Raw genomic sequence first — 27,926 nt, 5'->3', positions numbered from 1 at the left:
CCTTGTATTGGAATTGAGATCTCATGTCATGGCTGATTTTTGAACAATGAAAGATAATCTGCTCTGCCGCAACCACTTTGAACTTGGTATCTGAGTTTCAGCCTGTGGTTAGCACATCCATTTTAGTTCTTTTGATATAAACTTTGGTGTTGAGTATATATAATGCTTCTCCATCTGCAAATCGCAGTGTCACGGCCTTTACATGGTGAGGATGATTGCTCAATTTAGGAATTTATTTAAAAAGATTATTTGCACCATTGGTTGGACGAGTTAGTGGTTTTTATTGAACACTCATATGACATCTTCATGTCCCTTGCAATGTATGCTAGAGCAAGGCCTGGGAAACCCTAGAGCATGGCCGAACCCGAAAATGTTTCGTTGGTGCTTGACCAAGCTGTGCACTAGTACTTCCTGAAGCTCAAGTTTGGAGGTTTATCAAAAATCCATGCCGGGTCTGAATGAATTTGAATTAATGACATTTGAATGTTGAAGTGTCAGGTTGTTTTGCGGACGGTTTAGTTGAATATTTTCGGGATAATAATTGTGCAAGACACTCCAAGCTGCTAAAATTAGGGAGGGATGTCTCTTCATCGAAATTCTTCTTAGGGATTTTGGTATATGGCATCAAATATGGTGCAATGTAATTTTTCATATTCGGATTCAGGTATCTTATTAAAAGACTTTACCTGATCCTATTCAAACGCGGTACTATCATATGCACATCAGAGCATGTTTTTGATTTTCATGGATTAGACCCAAATTGGAACTCCATCAACATCCAATAGTTTATCCAAACTTTTTCTTTAATTATTTGAGCTTACATAGGGTATATATTGGAGGGCATGAACAGGTTTGAACTTGACAAATAATGGTACACTCAAAATCTGGACTTGATGTTTATATATATCTAATCCTACATGACCCAATCTTCTCTGAAGCTGACACGATCAAATTCTTGGATTGGCAGTGTATGGATTCAAATGTAGACAAACCTCCAACTGGCTGGTTCTGGTTCAGTTAATATCTGAATAGTTTTGTCATGCATTTGCTTGGTCATGAGTTGGAAGAATGTTTGTAAAGGCAATCTAGTTATCACTCACCCACAAAGATATGATCCATCAGGTTGCTGCATATGCTGTTGTTTCAACTGCAACTCATGCATTGATACTTACATTTGAGAAGAGCACGTGAATTGAATGGTTTTGCAACTATAAGGTTGTTCCACTGCGACTTGGTGTCATGAGTTTAAAACTCCAAAATAGTCTTCCAGCGTGCAGGGATAAGACTTTGTGCCTTTGGCCTCTTTGGACATTGCAATGGTAGGACTCTTATGCATTAGGACGTCTTTTTTTGTTGATGCCTGTGATTTTTTTTTTTTGTCGAAAAGGGAGGTTGAAAACCACCCAATCAAAAGAAACAAGTATTTATAAGAGGTGGGGAGGAGGGTTGGACAGTGGGAGAGCTTAAGATGAATATTGAGAAACAGTGAGCAAGGAGAAGAGTTTTTGCAGTCTAACATAAGTCTATTCTTCTGCAAAAAAAGATTGTTCCATCAAGGGAACGGGAAGAGTTTTTGCAGTCTAACATAAGTCTATTCTTCTGCAAAAAAAGATTGTTCCATCAAGGGAACGGGAAGTTCAATGGTTACTTTTATCTAAAGTGTCACAAAGCCAGGTAAGTCTAGCTGGTCTCAAAGCAGAGACCAATTATTGAAAAGACTATAACTGTTGGATATTGTGGAGGCAACTGAAGCTGCTCTGTTCCAGAAAACTCTGTTCCAATTATAGTCTATGACACTGCAGAGATAAGCAGAGGATAGCTGAATACATTCGTTTAGGCAATTGTTGCAACCTCTAGTGGAGATGAGATTTGTGAGTGAAGCAAGGGGTTGGCAAACACCAAAGATAAGAGAGAAAGCTATCCAAAACTATTCTATTTAAGGACAAAAGATGAAGATATGGTCTCAAGACTCAGAAGGTTTACCGCAAAATGTATATCCACCAAATGTTTTCTTGTCTTTCATTAAATATTATCCCTTGTATTAAGTTTATTCATCAATGTGAGCCATAGAAAGCATTTAACTTTGATTAGGACCTTCAGCTTCCATGTTAAAGAGGAATGCTTCCGTGTTATTCCTCTGAAACAAAAGAAAATGTAGAGGGACAAGGTAGTGAATTTTTTTTTTTCCATTCTATCTCCCACCAGCTCATCTAGAACTGAGTTGAGATAAATACCTATAAGGAGATTTATGAGCTTTCCTGATTCTTCCCATGCCACTATAGAGAGGAGTTGAAATTTTGAGGTCCTGGGTCATTCATGAGTTGAATAACTGTGTCACCACACAATTTTTGTACTTATAGAGATGATGCGAGTTTGTGAAGGTAAACTTGAGAGTAGTTTCATCTATCCACCTGTCTTTCCAAAAAGAGAGCTATAAGTCCATTGCCAAGTCGGAATCGTACCATGTTCTCCAAAGGTGGTACTGAAGTGATCACATCTAACTTTTAAGCACCTTCTTGGCGGCTTCTAATTTGCTAATAATTTAATTTTCCTACGGTACTTATTGATAAGTTGGGTATGGGCTTGAGTCATTTCGTAAAGACACCAATCCCACTTTGTTAATACAGACTGGTGGAAAATTCTTAGATCTTTCACCCCTAAGCCACTTTCCTCTTTTTTTGTATAGAGTCTCGACCCAACTTGCTTTGTAGTGCCAAATCTGACTATATGAATGCCCTTATGAACTTATCTATTTTATGAGCGATACAAGATGATAGTTGTTTATTAAAATATAGTATAGAGAGAGAGAGATGAGAGTACAACATTAATCGGTGTGAGCCTTCCTCTAGTGGAGAGAAGCCTTCCTTTCCAATTTTGATTCTACCTTTTGAATCAAAGGCAACCAATCAGCTTTGGTTAGCTTACTTGTTTATCTTTTGGATAAACAACTCATAGTCATGAGTTTCTTTCCACTCTTTCCCATGACATTGACTTTGAGGGCATCAAATCCATTCTCTTGTACCTTAGTTGGCACACATGAAAGTTGAGGATTGAGGTGGTCTTCCAAGGCACCTAACCATCAACTTGCAGTCTATTATTGTTGGTGCTACTATAACGTCTGAAGAATATAGCCACCCCGTTTTGTAGCTTTTAACCATGAAAAGCAGTTGTTGTTGCTCTCCTTTCAGTGTCCTCAGACACTCCGTCCTTCAACTTTCCAATTAATTTGTTGGTGATGTGCATCCACATTACTTTGGTTCTAGAGTTCTTATTAGAGTAGCTGGGTAGACTTATTCTTGCTAGGGTTATCCCACTAAGCTCCAGATCGGTCCCTCTTGTTGAAGTAATAATTACGTGGCATGGATGGAAAGCTGTTATTTATATGTTGCATGCCATGAATATATGGATTGAAGGAAATTCAATGACGAAATTGCTTGTCTGCTCAAGGATCCATTATCGATTATCCCTTCTTCAAAGACTTGCCAACCTTTTAGCCTCTTTCTCACATATTAAGATTTCTTACGCCTACATTAAGGGGAATCAGCTTGCCGATTTTCTTGCCAACTAAGCTTCCTCCCTTTCTCCAATCCTCCATCCTCTTTCTTTATCTTTATAGTGCTGATGTGTTATCTATTTCTTTCTTTCATTGGTAAAAATGAGGGTTGATAGCCTTCCACTTACCACAATATATATATATATATATATATATATATATATATATATATATATTCCCCTCTTATTATTCAGAATGTATTCTATCATGAAATTTTTACTTCCAATCGTGAATGACCACATTTTATATGGAATGCTACGCCTTAACTCCAATGCTCTACTTTCAGACTATTTTACATAGACCACTTTTGATGCTCATAAATAAGCCAAGTATCTTAAATAGCACACCTTAGGGCACTACTATTGCCAAAAAAATAGCCCAACCATGCTTGCATTTCGCATACCATCTATGTGTATTACTTGACTTTTCACAAGAGAAGTTGGGTCTCAAAAAAAAGGATCTAATGACAGATATTATACCATTAGATATCGTTAGACAACATGACCCTTAACAACCGACTTATTCGTATGGTAAGCCTTCTATTGATCGATAACTTTAGAAGGTGGTTGCATATCCATCCGACATCCAGCCTCGTCAAATATATCCAGTCGACTACCAAAGTTTGAGAATAAGCCCTTGCCATTAAACTTGATTTGACGATAGGGATCTTGCCATTATAACTCTTTTGATGGTATATGTCTACTATCAAAAGAGGTAAAGCTAGCTTGGACCCTTTCTTCAAGTTTCAAGAGTTTTAGAATCTTTTCTACTATTCTTTTAGTTCCACATTACTCACACAAAGGCTTGGGGCCTCCTAGAAGATCCTATATAAATCCCTCTATCCCATATTTTCAACCAATAAGCACCTAGTAGCCTTTTAGCAAAGCTCAAACATAACTTGCAAAGAGAGCCGATGACTTGCTTGTCTAAAAGTAGCCATGTAACAATTATTCTGTACCTTCGAGATATTCAAGCGAGGGGACAACATGTAAAAGAAGCTTTCTTTTTCTTCCATTCTTTCTTTCTACTCTTAGTTTCTCCTTAGCCATAGCATAGCATAGCCATCCTATTTGTTTTTTTCTCCTTGGGAGTTTTAAGGAGAAGGAAAGGTGGCTATACCCTCTTCCTTCCCTACCAATATCCAAGATTACTCTTGACACGATTAGTCCCACAATCCTCCTGAGTGTTGATTTAAGATCCTTGCACCCAATAATTCTCATGTTTGCTTAATATTTCTTATAGGAAGACTCTTGGCATGATCAAGACCTCTATATAAAGAACACTCTATCTTGGGGAGGTAGACTCAGAAGCAGATAGCTCTTCGAAGGTGGCATCTTGGCAAGCTAGCAGAAGCGAATTGTTGGGTGGCAATCATATAGTTTTGTTATAGTGGCGGGTTCTATCTTGGAGCTGGATAAAGTACTATAGGAGTGACAACCCTTCACCAATGACCGAAGAATAGTCAACCTAATCCTATAGCTATGTGATTGGCAAGTGCATTTTCTGGCAAAAGTCTTTGAGCAATTTAATAGATAAAGTGTATTCCAACTTTGCCTTTGTACTTTTTATTCTAATTTTATAAAGTAACCTATAAAAGCTACCACTTTGTTCCACTTCTCCTAGAGATGCCCATACTGCAACCACTTTCCTCTTCTATTTAAGATTCTCAAAGTTTTCTTTTGTACATTCATGATTTAGTTCTCACTTCCAATATTGAAAACAATTAATTTGGTTTGTAAGGTGTGTGCTAAAAACTTTGACGTAAGAGGCTTTGATATGGGGTAAGAGTAGTAAAGGACCAACTATGGGATAAGACTCCAAATTAACTATCTTAACAAAATTTGTTAATACGAAACACAAAGTTTGACAAAATACATCCATTCTCAAAAGAAAGTGGATCTATAAATCAAAAAACAAGTGAGAATAAATAAAGCAGGCTAAGAAGGTTTCCTAGGCACCATTGACAAAAAAGAGAGTATGAAATAAGAAGGATTAGGGCATGAGAGTCAAGGTTAAGGATGAAAAAAAGAGTTGAAACAAAAGGAGCACTTCATCTAAGCCTGGAATCAAGGTTAGGAAGGGGGAAAGAGATTTGAAATAGAGAAGGATAATTCAAGACTAGGTATTTTTCTTTTAATGTTCTTATAGTTTATCTAAAACAATATTCTACACCAATCAAGAAGCATGGTTGTTGAGTGTAAAAAGTGAGGTGCAACTACGTATTATTACTTTATTTTATATGTGATATTATTCAATTGTTGTGCTTTCCAATGTATAGTATTCTAAAAGAAGGCTTTTAAGGAATATCAGAATCAAACCTTTTTAGGAGTCAAATTAGAGAAAGATGGAGTTTATTTGTTTAAGAGTTTTAGGAAAGAGGTCTGTTATTATTAGGAAGGGAGGCGAGAACATGTGAGATAGTTAACAGTGAGAGTAGCTAGGTAGTTAATATATTTTCTAAGATAAATTATTTTTATATATTGTATAGACTAGAATATTGCATGTGCAACACATGGCTAAGAAATAGATAAGAATGTGAGTGGAAAAAAAAGAATTTTTGGCATTCTTCTCTCTTGACCCAATCCAATGCAAGAAAAAGATAGAAAATTATGTATGGAGTCTCCTACTACTACCACAAATATAGTCTATTCTAGCATTTCAAACTATATCATAAAAAATTAAAAAAACAGAATTTAATCAATGACTTACTAATATTTATTAGAAGTGTGACTTAAGCAACCGTCTCTTTAACTATAAGTGCATTTTTGACAAACGTCAATAGAGGTCATAAGCTTTTTTGTCACATTAGTATTTTATTGCGATATTTAATAATGTCTTTTGAATATTGCAACACTTGTAACACTTGTAAACATAGCTCTAGCATTTCATTAATGTGATGATAAGTGTCATGTTATCTTCTTAAGCAACATTTATAAATATCGTTTAAAATTATTTTATCTACAACATTTTTGTACTTTTATAAGTATTATTATAGATATTTTTAAATGTTGCCAAAAACCAAGCAATTTAGTGGTCCTATAATATTTTTTTAATCATCGATTAGGGCCTTTTCCCCCCCTCTATTTGTCAAGATTAATAATGAGCATATACTTGTCTACATACATATTAGAATTCCAATATGTGAAATTCATATAACTATTCCAATAATACTTTTGTTCAATGCACCAAACCTACATCAAATACGCATTTTCAATTTACCAGACATTTATATTACCAGAATTGAAGCAAAAAAGTATTTGAAGGTGTTCACTTGAGTAAAAGTCTTAGATAAATTAAAAATATCACATCTTCAACTAAAGTAGAAAATTAGAAGAAGTTTGGATCATATATCTCCAACTTGCAAAAATAGACTAGAAGAACACATATATCAATCTGTAGGACATGGAAGGAAAAAAAAGCATAAAATACATGACTTATATATAATAATCAAAATATGGTTTAAAAATATGTCAATCGATAGTTTATAGTTTTACTATTAGAGCTAGTAGATGGAGGATCATCGTTAGACGCAAGAGAGTGTAACAATGATCCATAGAGTAGGGATCATGATAGCTACTCGCCTCAGGAGCCTAGTATATCAAATGGGTGAGAGAGGACCGTCATGTAAGAGGTCTAAGTGCACTTCTATCAGGTATAAATATAGAAATTAGAAAATTTCATTTTATTTAGGAAATGCAAAATTGTATTTTTTTATTTGGACTCTAGGACTAGAATATTATGAGAACTCTAGTATTTTTCTTTTATGTGGACTTTGATTAGGATTTTGAATTTTATATTATAAACATATTATTGTATTAATTGAGAATATAATTTGCATTATTGAGTTTTGAGAATACTAAATATAGAGTTACCCTCTATCTACTTTTCTGTTCTCTTTTCTTCTCTTCCTTCCTCTTCTGCTCTCTCCTACTTCTATCATGCGTCAATTTGGTATAAGAGCATCCTATTCTTTCTGCCTCTCAAGCTTGTCTTGTGGCAATTTGGTATCAAAGTAATTTTAATTAACCACCACTACTGTATCTTTACTGCTCCGTTACTATAGCCCAACATCTCAAACCACCCTCCTCGGATCTGCCATCTATGCCCCACCACAGCACCATCAAAAAAAAAGAAAGACAGAGGGAAAAAAAGGAAAAAAATAGGGACGATTACTTTGTCCACCACCACCCTTTATTTCCTCTCCTATTTTTAGCTACTCTCCTTCCCCTATCTCCATCAGCCATTGGAAACCCATCGCCCTTTACCGAAGCCCTGCCATGCCCGCACAACCACGTAGGCATGGATCTCTATATCCTACACTAGCTACATCATCCTCCTGAAGAGATTGATCACCGAATCTCATGAGTTTTCCATCAACCACCTGCGCTCGGCCATTGCTACCCTCATCAGCACCTTGCATTGCCCATACGGCCCCTTGCAATGCCCTCCTCTTCAACAACTACCACCACCCCTGCCACACTAGAGCTCCATCGCAAGGTTCCTATCGACAAGTTCTGCCTTCGTGTTCTTCAGCTTTGACAACTCCTCTCTGTTGAGGATCCACTAATTTCCATCGATCTCCACTGCCAAGAGGCCTCTGCAATGTCCTTTACCCAAACTCGATAGCCAATTGCTGGTCATCACCGAGTGGAGTGCTGCCTAGCATCTAGGGCTTTGGAACAAAGCCCTTGTAAGGAACAAAGGGCCCAACCAAGTTCGAGTCTAACCCAGATCCAATCCAGATTCGGTAAGGAGCCTGTGGATATGGGTCTGAATCACATTTGATGTATCAACCCGATATATTGGTGCCACATCACCAGTGGGGCCACATCATCAGCCAGCTATCAGCATATATCAGCATCTATTCAACAATCTTTGACATGTCTGTATTGCTATGCAACCTGCTGACATCATTTGCTACGTTAGTGGTCCTTGCCACATCGACAACATGTCAACTACCACATCAGCATTGGAAATATGCCCTAGCTTATTTTGATATATTGATTCCATTTTTGATGTTTGTTTCTGCTGATTCTACTAGTATAGTGAGTTTTTCTTTGCTATAATGTGAAGTTATGGCTTAAAGTGTTCTTTATGAGATAATATATTTCTCTTTAAAAGCTCGATTGATATTTATTTGATTGGATAACTGGTAAATTACTTTAGTTCCAACTTTTAATCTTATCCCTTCTCTTTTACAAAGAAAAAAGAAAAAGAAATCGACATACCTAACCTTTATTTGCATATGGCCTTGTTATGTTGCATCCATCATAGTTTCTCAACTTTGTCATATTAGCTGCATTAAATTTATTAGTTTTACATGTATATATGGTACTAGTTTAGGATTCTTAATTATGTATTGTAATTTTTATTCTATCTTTGTATTATTACCCTATACTTGAGTGTATCACACCATAACCAAGAACAAACAGAATACCCACCTATCCACTATGGACCAAACTATCCCAAATATTGTTCCCTCCACTTCTTCACCACCATTTGACCCTCAAGCCTTGATGAGCTCTGTAGACCATAAATTTTAATGATGGAGTCAACAATATGAATAATTAAGTTAGCAGGTAGATTAAGCTCTAAGAGGCTTAGGGCTAGATGAGTCTGTTAGGCAACCTGATGGGCCTCTTCATTTAGTTGAGTCTGTACAAAGTATCTTGCCCACTTTCGAATCAATAGTAACTACTAATAGGATGAGTTATACCCCTAGATATGCTATTAGAGTCTTACCTAGGGATCTTTATTATAATGTGGAGTCTAAAGCTCATAAGGATATACATGTGGAGGATGAGTTTATAGAGACACACTAGATTCCAAGGCAACAGCATAGACAAGACTATAGGCAGCCATTTCATGCTCGTCTAGGTGAAGTCCATCATAGGTAAGTTGATCAGCATGTCAGACATCCTAATAAGGTTAATAGGCATTCTTCTCTACCCTATAGATATGATCAAGAGGACACTTATGGCATTACTAGGTTAGTTAAGGTAGATGTGCGATTTTATGATAGTTAATTATACCCTAACACGATCTTGGGATAGTTAATTAGACCCTAACACCTTCCTAGATTGGTTGGATGAGCTTGAGGATTACTTTGATTAGTATGATATGACAAATAGAGAGAGAGAGAGAGTTCATTTTGTTAAGATGAAGTTGGTAGGTGTTGCCAAAAAATATTTGCAGAGTGTCCAGCAAATTCTTTAGCATCTAGATGAACTACTTTTCATCTAGTGGATAGTCATGAGGCATAAGTTAATGGAGACATACCTACTTTCTTACTATAAGAATTAATTGTTTGATCCGCTTATGAACCATTGGCAACTTAGTATATAAAATAATTGATAAAAAAGTAAACTACACCAACTCCGATCCCAAAGAAAATTACACCAACAATGATCATTTAATACAGTAAAATTACATCTAGACTACTTTTATTAGTAGTCACTAGAATATTATAAACAACTTCTGACAAATTCCTATAAAATTTGGAAATAATTTGGCAAGACATTATACACGGATAGCTAATAGTTCATCTTTTGGATAAATACAAAGTATGCTATCTATATATAAAAAGCAATAACCAATAATAAGAAGCAAAAGTAAAATGTTCATGTGTGCTTTTAAAGGCATTAGTAATAAAGAATATGCTAAAATGATATATTTAAACATGCCTATCATAGGGAGCAATTTTCATGTGTTATTCTCATTTGAATGGTTGATGTCTCCTAAACTCTAGGATGCTCAATATACTAAAATGTTGAGTAGATCTATCTAGTGATAACATATGAAATTCTAACCTAAATCAATAAACTATATCTAATTTGTCCCAGTTGAATATTATCAATAAACTAAATCATCAAATTTATTTTAGATTACCTTTAAATCATATTTCAATAAGTTTTTTCTAGAAAGGATATCAATTAAAGGGTGAATTATTCCTATCCAGCTTTTATTATTGTTATTATAGTCGATATACTGGATACCTTATAATCTTTATTTGGGATATCCCACCAATTCCTATGACAATTGATTCGATCCCTCAATTCCTCTGAAAACCCTTGAAGGCCTGGTGCTTTTTTTTTTTCCGATCCAATGGTTGTTGCTTGAGCACTACCATTAGGCTTGCACTCTCATCTTCTCCCCCATCAATCTCACTAAAAAAGTTCTTTGTCTTAGGCCACTGTTGCCTCCTACTCATCCCTCAATCTCTTCCTCTTTGAGCACAAGATGCTCCTCTACCTTTGCCAGCCTTCTCCCATCATTTAGCCTTCCATTCCTTGCCTGGTTAGATTTTGTCGAAGAACCTTGTATTAGGCCCTCATTGCCTCACCTTCTCCACTCAATATCGTCCTCTTATGGTGAGACATTGGCCTCCTATGCCTTCATCGGCCTCCTCCACCTTCACCACTCACCACCTCCAGCTCCTTGCCTTAGCCTCCCTTGCTAGAGATATTGTGTCTCAAGCTCTCGTCGCCTCTTGTCCCTCACTCAAGATCATTCTTTCCAAGAATAACTAGCCTCCCACTTTGCCGTATAGGTCCACCTTCATCCCATGTCTTCTCATCCTCAACCCCTTGGCCTCCTTCACCTCCCCCCTTGCTACCTAGCCTCTCTGGTATGGCAGTCCATAATCAGTATGAACCTAGTAGTTACTAATTTTTAATATTATTTGGGACTCTTTGTTTTTGAGAATTAGGGTTTGATGAAATTTAGGGCTTTTTATCAATCACCAACATTAAACAAAGGAAAAAAAAGGGACAATTAGTTGAGAGAGAGAATGGAGATTAGCTATTGCACTTGGATCCCGGCCAGCTAGTTCTATAGTGGTGAGCAATGATGAACAAATGATGCCAAAGTGGAGGGAAAAGAAGTAAAGGAGTCAAAATTTGGGGCAACATGATGGAATGTAAGGCTTATGAGGGGGAAACATGGTGAGAAGGAAAATAACTATATTTAAAAAGTCTAGATTATTTCCCATAAAGAAATTGAATATTCATATTTCGTAAAAAAGTTAGATGCATGTAAAAGAAACACTAGCGATATTTTTTCTTTTTATTATTTTTAATAAATCTATTGTGATATTTACTAGGGTAGGTCTATTGCTACATTTGTAAATGTAATAAAAAGTGTAATATTACAATGTTTAGTAAAACATAAATTGCAAAATCATATCCACGATGATGTTTATGGATAAATGTAGTAACCAAAATATTTGTGGTGATGATTCTAGTATATATCATAATAACAAATGTGGGAATAGATTATATTTAGTGTGGTATACGTGTTTCAAAGTCCTAATTAATTTTTTTTAGCAAGTTCTAATTATGGGCCCGAAAAGAGAGAAATAAATAAACAAATAAATATGAAGAGATGTTGACAACGGATGACATCTCATGCATGGGCATTTTAGGGAGTTAACGTAGATAGGTTTCCAAATATTATCATTCATGGGGCTCATCCTATGCAAGAAAATAAGATAGACAACTACGTATTGGGAGAGTTCAACTCAAGTTTTGAGCTCGCTAACAATAACAATTTGAAGGGTCCATTTTAGCCATCCACATGTCTAAATGTTCAACTAGAATAGCCGGTAAAGTCCCTTCTCCTCCATTTTTCTTTTCACAATCGAGTGAAAGCAGTGACTTTATTGCCTTATCCATAATTGGCTCCATTCCAATTTCCACCTTTATTCCTGACCCTCTCTGCTTCCATTGGAACCTTCATGAGTTCCAGTCGTGGCCCTTTCTGCCTTCAATCATGTCTCTTATCCTAATCAATACCAAACTACGGCTATTTAATTCCAAATTCAAAACCAATGCCCACGATTCCAACCAAATTGAGTTCTCTTGAGTTATGCCTTTTGAATCTTCTTTACCCCTCTTCTCTCCCTCCCCCTGGTTGATCTCTTGCTTCCACACCTTTTCCAATTTATAGCAACATTTTAAATATATAGATAGATTGATCAATATTCTTTCATAGGGTCCAAAGGAATAAAGACAAAGAAGATAAAACCAATCGGTTCTCGTTCTCTTCATGATGGCCAAGATGGAAGTGGTCAGGGCTAGGAATGGAGTTGGTGGTAGACCAAGCGATGAAGTATACATAGAATAGAGGAGGAGAAGAAAATTAACTAGCTATTCTATTTTTTTCCACTTAGACATGTAGAAGGCTTAGATGGATCCTTCAACTTTATAATTATTATTAAGCTCAATATTAGAGCTGCATTCTTATGTGATCTCGAATCTCAATTAACTTTTCCAATATGACTTACCCTTGTAAGTCTTGCTTTAATTCACATAAAAAGTGAGAAAAATAAAATAAACATATAAATATGAATGTAGGAGTGTTCGTGTAGATTTGTAACAAAGTAGTTTGTAGTATTCCTGCAATGCCATACTGTAAGAGAATTTTCTCTTAGTTTGCGCATTATAGTAGCAGAATTCATTGTGGTATGTAACAAAGTTGTTTATAATATACTAGTAAAGCCGTTCGAAAGTTCTAACTCATTCATGCATGGAGATGACAAACAACCTCGGATGCAGTGTTGTTTTAGAAACTTCTTGTTACATATTAGAATAAATAACTTTTTTTTTATTGTAATCAAACATGCCAATTTTGTTTGTGATCTTGAATCACTATTTACTTATCTATGTATTCAGAAAATCTTTTTTTTTCTTAGGAAAAGGGGTAAGGGGAGAAAGGGATCAGCCCACCCCCGCGTAGCAGCCCCTACTGGGCCCTCGCCCGGCCAGAAGAATATTCGACGCGGGTAGACTCTGTTTAACTCATATCTTCTTCATCTGAAGGTGAGTACGTCATATCTGGCACCATTCAGGTACAGATGGAAGGAAAGCATAACCGCTAACAAGCCATCCGGACGTGGAACATCCGGTCTCCGAATTTAATCGATGCCTACGTGTTTTAAATCCGAATAATTTGAATGGAATTATCGCTTTGTTACCACGAGACTACCATTCTGGTGGCATTCAGGAAATCTTTATAATCCTGCATTGTGCACTTGCATTGGCCTATTTTGGTAAATCAAGTGCCGTATACTGGCAGTTTAACCTCTAGAAGGCTTGTAACATGACGAAAGGGGGACCAAAAAAAAAAAAGCTTATGACTTGGCAACAGGGTGCCCCACCACAACGACCTTACAATCAAACGGTTGCAAGGGGCAGGACTGTCCGATCCGCCTCGTGGCTGTCCTAAAACTATTGTACGTGGCGCGGCCACAAGGAACCAACAGAGTTTTAGCAATGAGCTACCAACAGATCTCGACCGTACGATGGATAAGGTTATCATTTAATCCAAAAAAAAAAAAGGAGCAACTCCAAAGAAAACCAAAAAGAGACCCTAAAAAAACTCTCTCAGATCTTGAAGCGAGGGATTGGACGTAGTGCGTCTCTCAGCTTGACGGTGACACTTGGACCGGACACGTCAAGAAAACCCTAATGGACTTCGGCTTGGAGTCCGGACTATAAAAAAGGCGGAGAAGAAAGTGAGGGCGCTTCGAGGAGGGAAAAATTAAGTTCTTCTTCGTTCGCTGTCTCGCTCTCTCGAGGGAGAGGGGTGAGAAGATTCACTGCGAATTTTCGTCGATTCGACTGCTCTGAGATCTTCTGTAAGTGTCTACTCGCTCCGTCGTGATGAGATATAGAGCATTTCCTTGGATTTTTTTTTTTTTGAGGTGATTGCTTGGGAAGAGTTCGTTCTGTCGAGCTAGGGTTTCGAAAATTCGGCACGAAGGTGATATTTTCCTGCTTTTATCTCGCGTTTGTTGATGTTTTAAAGGTTTCTTTTAAAAGTTTTTCTCTGATTCTATAACATTAAGGTAAGTTTTCTAATCTGAAGCACTTCTTGCCATTTGTGCTGCGGGCAGATTGCCGGTTCTGCGGCCTTCCTCCGTTTTTCCGGTCTCGGGGGTCTCAAAGTTTCAACTTTTTATGCTCTTTACTCGAGCGTTTGTTCCTGCACTAACCTTGGAGATGTCTTTTATCGTTGTTTCATGTTTTAAGGTTTCTATGCTGTTTCCCTGGTCTTTAGGTTAATAAAAGTTGGTTTCTTAAAAAAAATATGCAATTTATTTTGATCAGGGTTTGCCAGCCTACCTTTTCGCATCTCTGGTCTTTGTGATTCTATTTGTTGTTCGTTGAACATGTTAGTTTGTTATTCAATTTGCTTGTACATACCTTCTTTCTCCAATACGATGTCCATATTTTAGAATAGTTATTTTCTATTCGAAATTTGCTTTAGTTTGATAGCTAATAAGCTTCTGCAATCGGTGATTTCTGTTATAAAAGGTATATTCGTTGTTATCGTGGTTTTTTTTTCAATTTGCGTTCATTAATGAGTTTCCCTTGTGCATGATTTCAGTCGTTATGTTATCAGAATCTTGATAAGTTAGAAGTTCCGATCTGATAATTACTTTGTTGACATTATAACTTTGGCAGCAATCAGGATGTCTGGACCAGAGCCAGCATCTGAAGTGGAAGCAGCTAAGATGGCCAATGGGTCTGGCCCCCTGTCTGAGGATATGGGTGCGGAGGCTGTTGCTGAAAAGGACAGTGAGGAAAAGAATAATGGAGATGAAAAAAAGGATGGAGATGAGAATAAGGTTGGAGACCAGAATAAGGATGGTGAAGATAAGAAAGATATGGAAGGAAAGAAGGAAACTGAGGAAAATGGCATGAAAAAAGTAGAAGTTGAAGAAGAAGGAAAAGACGAAAAGAAAACTGAGGACGTGAATACAGGAGAAGCTGAAGATGTGAAAATGGTAGATGCTGAGGATGTGAAAACAGTGGAAAGCAAGGATGTGAAAATGGTGGATGCGGAGGACTCTGGAGATGAGGAAGACGGGGTCAAAGAAGTTGGAGAAGAAGAGGGGGGAGCGGATTCAAACCTGAAGCAATCGATTGATGTGAAAGAAGATAATGGAAATATGGAGAAGAAGGTTGATGACAATAAGGTGGAAGGGTTAAAGAAAAAGAGGGCTAGGAGTCAGAAGGTCAGCGATAAAGGGGAAGCAAAGGAGAAGAAAGAAAGAGGTACAAAGTCAAAGGAATTGCTGAGTACTCCTACACCATCTTTTATTGATCGTCCTGTGCGTGAGAGAAAAACTGTGGAAAGACTCGTTGAAGTTATTGAGAAAGAGCCAGATAAGGAATTCCTAGTTGAGAAGGTGCAGATTTCATGCTTAATTTTCCTCATGTATTTTTAGTGGGTTCCATCATCTTTATTGTTGTTATTGAAATGCTCATTTTTCTGTTTAACATTTGGTTTTTAGGGCCGTGGCATTCCGCTGAAAGATATACCAAATGGTAAGGTTTTGAACTGTTGCAAATTTTGCCGATGGCTTACTACATGCAGTTTATGATGCATTACCATGAATTATGTTGTCTTCTTTGGGAATTCCTCTTCGTGAATTCCAAGCTATGGAGATAAATCTTTTATCCGCAAGCCCTTCTTGTTTCTCTCTATATAATTTTCATGCCAGTTATCTAAGTTTGTGGAGTTACTCATGCTGTCCTTTTTCTTGATTGATTTTATTTTCTTGTATTTTGAGATTGTGGTTTGGTTTTAAATCCATTCAATGATAATTTGATACTTCTTTTTCTAGTTTCTATTTGTTTGTTCATAGCCATCAAGCATCATACAGATTAAATGAGGATGAGTTGATGAACCCTTATTTACAGTAGTTGTTGAATTGTTGCTAACCAGACTTTGTACAAACTAATTGGGAGTTGCCTCGTGAATCCATATTTATTGTTCATTCCTATAGGGGTCTACCTTCTCTTTCAAACCGATATATTTCATATATGCTTTTAGTAACTTGCTTCAAGATTATATTATGCATTCTCATCCGTGTCACATTCTAACAAAAAAAATGCATCCTGTTCCCCATAAGGCTGCAAATGGGTCGGGTTGACCCGAGACCCGACCCGGCCCGACCCGCGTAGACCCGACCTGACCCCGAATTTTAGGACCCGCGGGTCCGGGTCGGGTCCTAAAATTGGATCCGAATCATTTTCTGGGTCGGGTCTGGGTTTACCGAACGGACCCGATCTGACTCGAATGGACCCGAAGAGAGAAAGAGAGGGGGAAAAAGCAAAAGAGAGTTTTTTTCTTCTTTTTTTTTTGTGGGTCGTGGCACTATTGGTCCGTCAGGATCCTCTCTCGGTCTATTACACTGTTGATACCTCTGGGTCGTGTCTCGATAGCTGGCTTTTCTTTTTTTTTTTTCCTTCGGTTTTTTGGTTTCTGTTTTTTTTAACTTTTACTGGGAGGAAGTGAGGGAACACCGAACTGAATATGGGTCATGTGCCAGTTTTCTGCAATGGAATTGGATTTTGGAAGAAGGTCTGGGATTTTTTTTGTCCTCGTGAGAGGGGAGCTGGGAGACACCAAGTTCCGTCCAATCAGTCACATGGACAAAAAATAGTGTGATATGAAATTTAGCTTGTAGACCGACTTAGTTAGTAAGTCGGGGTCATCTATTCTGACTGGAGATCAATTGCAAGTCTTTCAAGTCATGGGTCACCCAGCACCTCATAATTATGATATGACCAAATTAGATTTGCCCAAATTCTTTCCCAAAAATACAAAAAAATTAGACCCGATTCGGACCCGAACACGACCCGATTCAGACCCGGACCCAACTCAGACCCGGCCCGACCCGACCCGATCTTCAACCGGGTCGGGTCTGGGTCCAAAATTAGGATCCGAACAAAAAATTGGGTCGGATCGGGGTCACCCAGGATCCGACCCGACCCGACCCGACCCATTTGCACCCCTAGTTCCCCATGGACCAGCAGGGCTTCATGAATACTTGTAGTATCATAGTTCTTTACCCTTTTGACACTTAAAGTTCGTCATTCAGTTCTAGTTCCTACTTTCTTGCATACTGTGATGCTTTTTGTATATGCTTGGTCATCTTTATTCAACTTTGGTTATGGCAAGGCCATCTTTGCTTTGAGTTCTTTCTTTCTCAAAAAAATGTGCTGGTTTGACGTGGAGTAAAATGAGACAAAGCAAACCCGTAGACATTTAAATGACCTATTTTTGGTATAAAAGCCGTTTGATGTTCCCATGCTTGCACAAGTAATAGAATCCTTCACATGAATGGTAATATTATAGTAAATACAATTAAAGCACATTGGTCATTATCTTCTTTTCACATCCATCCTTGTTTATAATGATCTGGTTCATTTGGAATTTTGGATCATAATAACCATAATTTATTTTGGAGTGCATGATTATCTGGTATGGCAGTATTTTGCATGTTTGTTAACAAATTTAGATCATATCTATCTTTTTTATTCTCAAGGTGATAATTGTTATTTTATTGAATCAGAGAACATTTTTGATGCTCATGAATTGCAATGAACTAGATTGATGCATAAGATTTTTTGCATATTAAAGAATGGTGTTTGAGAGGGTATGATGTGTGTATATATATGTCTTTGTATACATGTACATGTATGGATTTTTGGATCTATATATTGGTAAAATGAATTATATGTATGTATTTATGTTACTTGGGTGGAATGCATAGGTGGAATTCCTTCATGCATCACATATGCTTGCCATAAATGTTTATTTAGGTGTTGTTTGGTTGCAACATAAGTGGGGAGATATCCCCCTAGGAATGCATAATTGGTATTCCTTATGCATGACACATACTTGCCATAATTGTTTATTTAGGTGTTGTTTGGTTGTAAAATAAGTGGGGGGATGGTATACCCCAAAGTGGGGGGCATCCTATCACAATCTTGTTAAACACGAAAGAATTGGAGTTTATACTGTGGATGTGTTGTAAGTTTATTCCACCAAAATGCTGGCTTATACTGCAGAATAGGCTTGTCCCTGTTTCCTTTTAATTACCATTTTGCCCCTATTTATTTTATAAACACTCAAAAAAGTGAGAGGAAAATTTGGTCTTTGCTATAAAATCCAAAAGGTGGCAAAGTTCAATGTGCGTAAAATGTAACTTATTCACTCCACCTATTCCTTGCATTTATTCCTCGGCCAAATACCAAAACATACCTATTCCACAGAATAGGTCTATTCTTTCAATAGCGCAAAGGATATTCTTTCAGCCACTTATTTTGCAGCCAAACACCACTTTAGTGCATTGCTGCACGTGTTATTTAAATCATGTGGATAATTGGATAGAAAAATGAAAGCATGCTTCTGTTTTATTGAGGAAATAGATGTCATATATGTTGATGCATGCCTTTTAGGCATGTGTGCATTTAAGGTTCAGATCCTAAGTAGTTCCTCCAAGAACTTATTTCAGATCAAGGTCTGCAATCGAGGTGCTTGTACCTTATTGGTACGTTACTTGTTTGGCATGGTCATGCTATAAAAGTTTTGAAAAATTAATGATTGATAGGAATATATGGATAAGTAAACTAGTGCCTAGTTTGTGATCATTGACAATAGTAATGATATTTGGATGATCTTGGGTTACATGAGCTATTATTGTTAAACAATATTATAAACTTATTATTTCTTTGTTTACGTGCATTTCAATTGCTGATATAATATATGTCTTTAAAAGTATTTTATAATTCAAACTATTTGACACTTTGTAATATTTATGCATGTTAATGACTTAGCACACAGAAAACCTTGACCAGGGAATTTCACTCGATGGTCCTATCTTATTTCTTGCAACTATCGAGCTTTTAGATAAGAAAACATGGCTGCAAAAGAATTCCATAACCAAAAATTTGCAACCAAGAAAGGCTGTACAAAGGGTGTTTGCAGTGTATTTATGCGTACCAGTAAGTATGCTTTGCTGTCGTGATCTCTGATATGGTGCATGCCTTATCCACCCTCTGTTGATACAATATCAATCCTTGGTATTTTGAACCTTGGCCATAGGATAACAAATAACTGATATTGATACATATAGTTATAAGATGAAAGTCCTTATCTGAACTCTGCATGCTGTCCAAAACACCTTTTGGAATCATGGGGTAAAGGAGTAATCTTCTCTTTACATGTTGATGCTGACTGTTAATGCAAAGTTGAGATCTGCTATGTGGATTTCTATATTAGCATGCCTTCTTGATTTGTTGCAGTTTACTGATTTTTGATGTGCTTTTCATACTTCCCGTTTTTTATTAGTTTATCTTCTATCTTTAAGTCTATATCTGGTACAAAATTCATTCATGACCTGTGTCCAATCTTGTGCTCAGTGGCTTACAAATTAGGAAGAAAGAAGCCTGCAGATCTTAAATTGCTTCATCAGACTCTTTTTGGAAGGAAAGGAAAGGTAGTTAAAGATGTTACATTTATTTGCTTCTTTAATGTTACATTTGGGTTCTAAGATCCTTGTTGGTTATCATACATTTGCTTTTATTATTTTATGCTGCTGCTGCTGGTGGCGTGCATATGTATTGGTGTTTATGTAGTTGCTCTGGAGCTAATAATTGCTTACTTAAGTTGATTAAGTGTGGATTTATGGTAATCTTGATATTGAGGGAAGAACCTACTATCCATCTGAAGTAATTTATCTTCAGATACTACTATGGTTTGTTGACATTGGTATTTAAATTGATGTCTATTTTACATAGTACTATCCTTTTAATTTCTTTCATGTACTTCTTGAAAGTTGATCACATTTGTATGTGTTGTTGGACCAATGGTGTCATACAACCAGAAAATGTTTCTTGTTTGCTAGTATTTTATCCATGTTGTGTTATTTTTTGCATTTTTTTTAGCAGAAATGCTAGAAAATCCAATAACTGGTCAATTGAAATTTATTTTCCTGTTAGAAGTCTGAGGTTATATTTTTAAGTGCAGATGTAATTGTAAAGAAACAATGTTACGCCCACTACCAAATTCAATGTTGGTGATCAAAAGATACAGTGAGCCATTGAATGTGATCTAGGAGGCCTAAAATATTTATATACTAAACATCCTATGTTTTCTAGACTCCTAGATTGTGAATCAAGTCACCCCACAATCAGTGCACTATAACATTCCATTGTAATTATATATTCTGGGTGACTTGATGTATAGATTCGAGGTCTCCAAATCATATGATTTTTCGTACATAGATATTTTAAGCCTTCTAAATCACATCTGATGGCTCACATTTTCATTTTTTGACCATTGATGTTGAATTTGGTGGTTGGTGTAAAGGCCTCTCTTTACAGCCCATGTGTGTTATATCCATACCCATTACTTCATTTCTACATGTGATGAGATTCTACGAGTGATTAGTATGTTTTTTCAGGGGGTTAAGTTACATTTAGGAAAACACACATTGTTTTGAGTGATTGTTTTAGGTTTATTTTGATGCCTTGAAAAATGGTCTGTTGTGGGCTGTGGAAACTATATTGATTATTTGCTGGTGAAAATCAAGATTCTCTTGTTTGGGTGACACATTCCATATCTCTCTGTGTTCTGTTAAATATAATTTTCCCCTAATCTCTACATTCATCCAATATTCTTGGTAATCCAGAATAGTTGGAGTGTTTTGTCTTAGATATTGCACCTGCTTGTACACTAGGACATGGGCTGCCAAACTCACTTGGTTTGCTGGATCTAGCTTGGCCGATTGGCGGCCCTGGACATGCATTTCCAGCCCATTGAGGTAGGCTGGGCCTCAGCTTACTTAAAGCATCCAAGTTTGACCTGAAATGTATGCTATATTATATATTAGGGGATTTGCAGAATAAATGCACAATGTTTCCATATTTAGAGAAAGGTCTTGTTTTTTCCCCGCATAAACACTCCACATTTTGGACTATTATATCCCCATTCTCAGATGAATATGCACATTTATTTCAGTTGATGCATACATATTAGCTTACATCTCCCTGAGAGCAAGCTAAAGCAGATATTGATTATAATTAATGGGTGCAGATGTAATATTATAGGGTATTTGCAGAGAGATTTCTTAGATTATCAAATTTACAGAAAAAGTCACCTTTTTTATTTTGGGAAGAGACTGCCCATTTTGAATTTTACTAGACCCTAATTGAAGTTAATCCAACACATACACGCACAAACACATGTACTCTCTTTTTGTTGTCAGCCTTGCTGTCTTGGTCTATTTCTACTTTGTTATTTGCAACCATGGTTCGCCGTACTGGCTTGAACCGGGCGGTACAATGCGTACCATACTGTACCGGTTCGGTATTATACCGTACCGGATCAGTACCGGTATTTGGTACGGAAGACGTATCGACACTAGGTATATTGAAAAGACTCTGTATCGTGCCGATGTAGTGCTATTGTGGCACCGGTAGGGAGTCCGGTGCCAAGACGGCGAACTTTATTTGTCACCCTTGCCACTAGTGTCCCCATTTGTTCCCATGAGTGTCTTCGACACCCTCACCACCATCGATGCCCCTCACCCTATCCCTCCTTTTGGTGGAATGGGAATTGACCTACCTAGGAAATTGATGGGGTGGGCTGGGTGACTGGGCAGGATGTAGAACTTAGTTATGAGGTCCACTGTTTTATGCTTAGCCTAGCATGTTGGAATTTGATCTTGAGTTGTGGCTTAGCCTTAGCCCAACCTGTCTCAGTATGTTCCTAGCCTACCTATTGGAATCTCATTCTTGTTCTTACAGCTGCTTCATCAGGCACCTGTTGTTGCCACCACTATTTGGAACTAATCTACTTTTTGTTAACTGTCCATTATTCTGCATCATAATTATCCACTGAAGGTTCTAACCAAATAACTGCATTTCTACATTTTATAAAATTATTAAAATTTTTATACAAATGCTTCTTGGTTAATTCAATATCCTAAAACCTTTTGTGAGCTCCACCTGCTTATCCCTCATTCTAGTACCAGAATCTAATCTCTCATGGGAATGCAATGCACTCAACTTAGTTTTAAATGTAACTTTTCTTTTGCTGCTAAACCTGCTTGTTTCTATACATTTGTAGATATTTTATTTATTATCATTTGCTATTAAGCACACAGTCTTGATAGAAAGCTCCATTTTGCTTGATCTTTCTGATGCAATAGAACTTTTGCTTATGATCAGCATCTTATTAGTGCCTTGACACTTTATAAGAGGGTGACAACTATAGAGATATGCATCTTGGTTTGTTACAACCATTTATCATATACTTCGTCTTTCAGTGTGAAGGACAGTATCATTGTAAGAGAAGATAGATGATCATTTTCATGCATTTGTGATGGTTCTCAACAACATCTTTATGCATGTTTCGCCATTACATTCTTCATCTTCATAGTGATGATCCTGTCTTTCTTGCATGAGCAAAAATATGAATGTTAGAGCAGAAGGTTAGATTCATAATGAGAGTCACTTCTTATACCCATTTATTTTGTGTTAGTTCTGTGAGGGAAGGTTAGATTTTTGATGTTGAAGATTTTACAAGTCTTCAGGTGCACATTATTCTTGCAAGTGGAAGATTTGAGGAAGGTCAAATTATCGAATTGTCAAAACATCACTAGACCGAAGGTTTTGAGATGAACAATCTCACATTGATTGATGCATTTGAACTTTCTCAACTTAAGAGTGGAGATAAGCTCTATGAACTAATTTGACCATATGAGTATGAAAGTTTTAAGGTTTAGTATTCGCCCCTAGCTAGGTTTTCCGGAACATTTATACTAGTTTGGGATCAAGGCATAGTTGTGTTGAGTTGTAAATGATATTTGACTTTGTTATCATGATAGCAGCTCTTTTTGGTTGATGTGATCATTGCGCTTGTTAAGATGCACCCCTAATTTTTGTATCGAGGTGAACTTGTGTTGTTTCAGTTGGTAATGAAATCAGGTTATTTTTCTTTAAGTGAGAAATTCCACTTAATTTCTGCTATTTGTTCTTTCCATATTTTCCTCTTTTTTGGTTTCCTTTATTAATTGAACTCGTTTTTCCTAGTAACTAGTAAGGTAAGGTCTCATCACTATGTGCATACTGTAAATAACTCCCATTGATGAGGTTACTTATCTATATAATTATTATTAAGGCAGAAGTTTTATCTGATCTTCTTTTGGTTTTAATAATTTATTTTTTCTTTTCTGCCTTCTCTTTCGTGGAGGATCATTGTTGCATTTCTGATTGCAGGCTGTAAATTTTAAAAATCATATTCTCCAATTTTCTGGATTTGTCTGGCACGAGAGCGATGTAAGCCTTCATTTCATACTTGAGATATACTCTGTTTGATTCCTGTGCAATCATATTTACTTGTTTTCTAAACCTTATATTGTTCTAAAATTTTGATTTCCTTTTTGAATAACCTTTCTTATAGGAAAAACAGAGAGCTAAAATGAAGGAGAAACTTGACAAATATGTAAAGGATACATTATTGGATCTATGTGATTTGTTTGATATACCAGTTTCAAAAACAGCCATGAGAAAGGTTGGTGGTCTGTTGTTCCAAAGTCTTCGTGTATGATTATTCAAGTCAAAGCTGTGTTTTGCTTGTGACACTAAACGCTGATCAGACTGATTAACATGTGTATTTTCAATGTTCCCACAGGAAGACCTTGTAGCAAAGTTATTGGATTTTATGGTTGCACCTCATGCTACTACTGATGTGATACTTGCTGACAAGCAGCAGGTTTGCCCTTGCTGCTAAAACATGCTATGTTCTTTGGTGGTGCGTGGTACTGATAATAAATGTTCATTTAGATGGGATAGGATTTTCTGGCTGAAATTTATGCACGTGGGACCTAGCAATATTAGATAATGCGAATATTTCCTGCGGTAAATTTTTCACGTACAATGGGTATTTTATGCGTTGAATCTAACTGTTTCTTTTGTTCCCTTTTTTTCAACAGTCGATGAAATCTCGAAAACGTAAGAGGGTGACTAAAGGAAGTGCTTCTAAAAGTGTGGCAGAAACACCCACTAAGCAGTCTAGGAAGGTTTGTTGATGGAACAACACAAATATAAGTGATTTTATGTTACTATTTCTTAATAATATTTTGTTCTTGAATCATACTTGATTTATACAATTTTAACTTTTATTTGCAACAAAGCCACCTCTTTCATTTTATTTATTCTAGTCATCTCCCATTAACTATCTGTGCTATGTGCATTTGCATTGTTCAATTACATTAAGAGTTGTTCTTGTCAAGATAGTCCTGATGTTTGTTTGAGACTACTGCATTTTTGCGGAGACAGAAAAAAAGAGAAGACAGCTCAAATAGCAAAGGGAAGAATGTACAAGAAAATGAAGAAGAAGATGAAGAGGATAATGGGAATGGTATTTCTGATGAGGATGAAGCATTTAAACAGTCTGAGTGTGGGGCGAAAGAAAGTGAATCTGAAGAAGCTGCTGATGAAGATGGCGATGATAATGAAGACTCAGGAAAAGGCAAAGAGGATAAGAAGAGATCTTCAAAACGGCGAGGTTCTGTTGGTAAAGAAAAGTCAAAGGTGGAGACCAGCTCTAGAAAGTCCTCTTTCCCAACAAGCACCAAGACCCCTACTAAAATATCATCTTCCAAACGTCTCAAGGCTGAAGACGATAAGGATGTAGGTGCAAAGGTTTTCTCCAGAAAAAAGAGAAATGTTGATGTGGCTAGGGAAAAACCAACTCTAAAATCAGATAAGAAGGAGAGAGCTACTGGTATGCCTTTGATCTGTAAACTTTGCTAATACATAGATATAGGAGGGTAAAAATCCACGGTATCGCTTTGTGTTGATCTTGTTATGGCTACATGCATGCTTGCATCCATATATACATGTATAAGAATGCCCAGAGATAAAAAATCATGTGTTTTTATGGTCTCTAACCTATGTATCAAGTGGATAGGAAAATGTACAGTTAAAATGATATCAAACCATGTTTTTCTATGATCTGAGCATTAAAATTTATTGATTTTCAATCCTTGCATGTTTTAACATATGTAGATAATGATCGCTGCGGTGGATTTTTACTTTGAACATTTTATCATGTATTTTGGCACACTAGCACAATGGACACCATCTTGTTTTGTGTCAAGTTGATGCATAGGTTAGAAACCACCAATACATGTGATTTTTGGTTTCTAGGTATTTTTAAAGATATAAATCATGATCAGTGCTGTAGATCTTCAATTTCGGTGCTGGATTATTAATTTTAGACTTAGGACTAGATGCCTCTCCTCTGGAGAGGAGTGTAACCCATCCCGTCTGTATGTGTATGTGTGTGAATGTGCATGCATGCACGTGTGTGCAATGCATGAAGTTCTCTTTGGATTAGCTAGCATGCAGAAATTAGAGAGACGGGCCAAATTGATTATTCTCGCAATTAAAGCTGTTCACTGAACATGTTCTGAGTGATGTGGCTACCATTGTTCTAGTTTAATGTTATCTCATGGGTTTGTTGCATCAAAAATTATTTGAAGAATATATTTGCACCTGAAGTCAAGAACTCTTTTCGGTCACAGTAATTAACATTTAAACACAGATAACTGAATAGAAAGGCAAGGAGGGAAGCTCTTAATACACAATTACATTGATTTTGCTTGGCCTGATGGTTTCTGACCTTATAAAAATATTTAGCTAGTGGCCTTAAGGTTGTAGTAGCTAAGCTTGCTTGGTTTTTAAGATGTCATCAGCACTCATCTAGAATCCACGGATTTGATAGAAAAAGGAAATCTGTTGTAGAACAATTGATTTTAGACTGTTACTGCTTTGTCATCGGCTTTATAAGCGATATTATTGTATGAAACTTTATATTCTTGCAAAGCATGTTGTATCGTTTAATGCCAACTTTTCTGACCTGCTCATGTCATGTTTGATGGCTGCTATATTATCTATGCAGCAGTCTCCTGATTGTGACTGTAGTCTGTTGCATGTCTCCGTTCCATCTATTTCTAAGTTTTCTGTCATAAAGATAAAGGATGTTCATGTGTTGAAGCTTCTTTGCCTCCCAGCACAGTGCTGTCTGTTTAAGATTTTGTGAGAATGAGAACTGACTCTTGTGGCTCTTGTTGAACTCTATGCTTGTCTGTGGTGTCTCCTCCACATTTTTTGTGAATGACTGATCACTACTTGACTCATCTGTTATTTGATCAAGGTAAAAGGGCGGCTAGAGGCAAGGGAAAATCAATGGAGGGGGAGCATCCAAGCGAGGAGGAACTGAGGAAGACTATATGTGAAATTCTGAAGGAAGTTGATTTTAACACTGTGAGTTATTCTGATATTACCCTGTATTATTTGGAAAATTAAATATTAAGAAGCTGCATATGAGTATGTATATGTGTGAAAAAATTAATGTTTGTAGTACATTTTAGTTGTACATAATTGTTAATCCAAAGAAAGTTGCATCAGATATTAGGCGGCCTATCTTCATCCTTGTCGGGTTATGCTCAGGATCTGTCAGTCTTCCTAGTAGTAACCTAGATATCATCAAGTTGCGATTGCTTCTTCCTGTCATTTATGCCTTTATTTGTCCATTTTAGTACGACTCTTAGACCCTATTATGCCCATATACAGTATGGCATATGATTTCTTCAGCTTTGTTAACTACATTCTGCTGTTCTGTTTCAGGCCACTTTCACTGACATTCTTAAACAGCTTGGTATGTCCTTCTGACTTATCCTTGTTTCTTTAATCTGGACCTTTCTGAAATACTTACAAAAGTGTGCTTTTCCCAGCAACCCATTACAAAAAGGACCTAACTCCTAGAAAACCAGCTATAAAGGAATTGATCCAAGAGGAGTTAACCAAGCTAGCGGATGAAGCAGAAGAAGATGAGGATGATGAAGATGAAGATGCCGAGAAGGAAGAAAATCCAGAACCTAGTGGCAAAGAGGTGAAAACTTGATTGCAGCTTAAGTAGGGGCATGGCACTGATATTGACTCAATAATGTTCTCCTGTCGAAGTTAGCCTGCCTGTCATGGCGGTCTGGCATCATTTATCGCATTATTTATGATGCCGATTGCTCAGACCTTTTCCTCTCCCTAGTCATGCTGTGTATTTATAACATAGTTTTGTGGCCATCATCTTAACATTAAGTTTACTGACCTGGAGATGTTGTTAGGTATCTGCAGTTTTAATTATTATATACTCAAACATCATATACCTGATTACACCTGTTTGGTGCTGACTTTGAGTTAAACAAATCTAAAATGACAAACTTTTCCATTCTCTACGGCCCTTTTTTCTCTTTTGGGTACAGCCTTTATAACCTTCGAAGTTGGATGCCTGGAAATATCCTTTTCACGACTTAATTTCAAGCCCTAGTTACTGGAAACTCATCGCTGTGCTTCTGTTGTGTGATCACTCTTCTTGTTTAATGGTTATATCGTGCAGCTGTAAATTGTAGAAGGCTGGTATCTGATGCCTTCAGTCAATATTTCAAGTTCAGCTGTCTTCTTTTCTTGGAATGGTGTCTTTCATATTTGAGCTTGTGTAACTTGATTGT

At 36.9% G+C, this 27,926-nt stretch overlaps 1 protein-coding gene across 2 annotated transcripts; it reads left to right on the top strand.

Annotated features, from left to right (window-relative positions):
• Positions 1-14,055: 14,055 nt before the first annotated feature.
• LOC103722745 (DEK domain-containing chromatin-associated protein 1-like) lies at positions 14,056-27,649 on the top strand. 2 transcript variants are annotated; one of them, XM_008813416.5, is made up of 12 exons: positions 14,056-14,189; positions 15,019-15,746; positions 15,852-15,885; positions 19,771-19,847; positions 23,632-23,691; positions 23,816-23,926; positions 24,047-24,127; positions 24,348-24,434; positions 24,694-25,141; positions 26,576-26,685; positions 27,049-27,079; positions 27,156-27,649. In XM_008813416.5, the coding sequence occupies exons 2-12, from the start codon at positions 15,027-15,029 to the stop codon at positions 27,323-27,325; spliced, it is 1,929 nt and encodes a 642-aa protein (XP_008811638.1). In that variant the 5' UTR covers positions 14,056-14,189; positions 15,019-15,026; the 3' UTR covers positions 27,326-27,649. The 2 variants fall into 2 exon arrangements, with proteins under 2 accessions (XP_008811638.1, XP_008811639.1); XM_008813417.5 differs by having other exon boundaries at positions 14,071-14,314.
• The last annotated feature ends 277 nt before the right edge of the window (positions 27,650-27,926 follow it).

This window comes from Phoenix dactylifera, chromosome 1 (genome assembly GCF_051530095.1).
Source record: "Phoenix dactylifera cultivar Ajwa chromosome 1, Ajwa_hap1_PhDact_Kaust_v1.1, whole genome shotgun sequence".
NCBI lineage: Eukaryota > Viridiplantae > Streptophyta > Magnoliopsida > Arecales > Arecaceae > Phoenix > Phoenix dactylifera.
The sequence above is the reverse complement of the archived record's forward strand: the minus strand, read 5'-3'. Positions and strand labels throughout refer to the sequence as shown.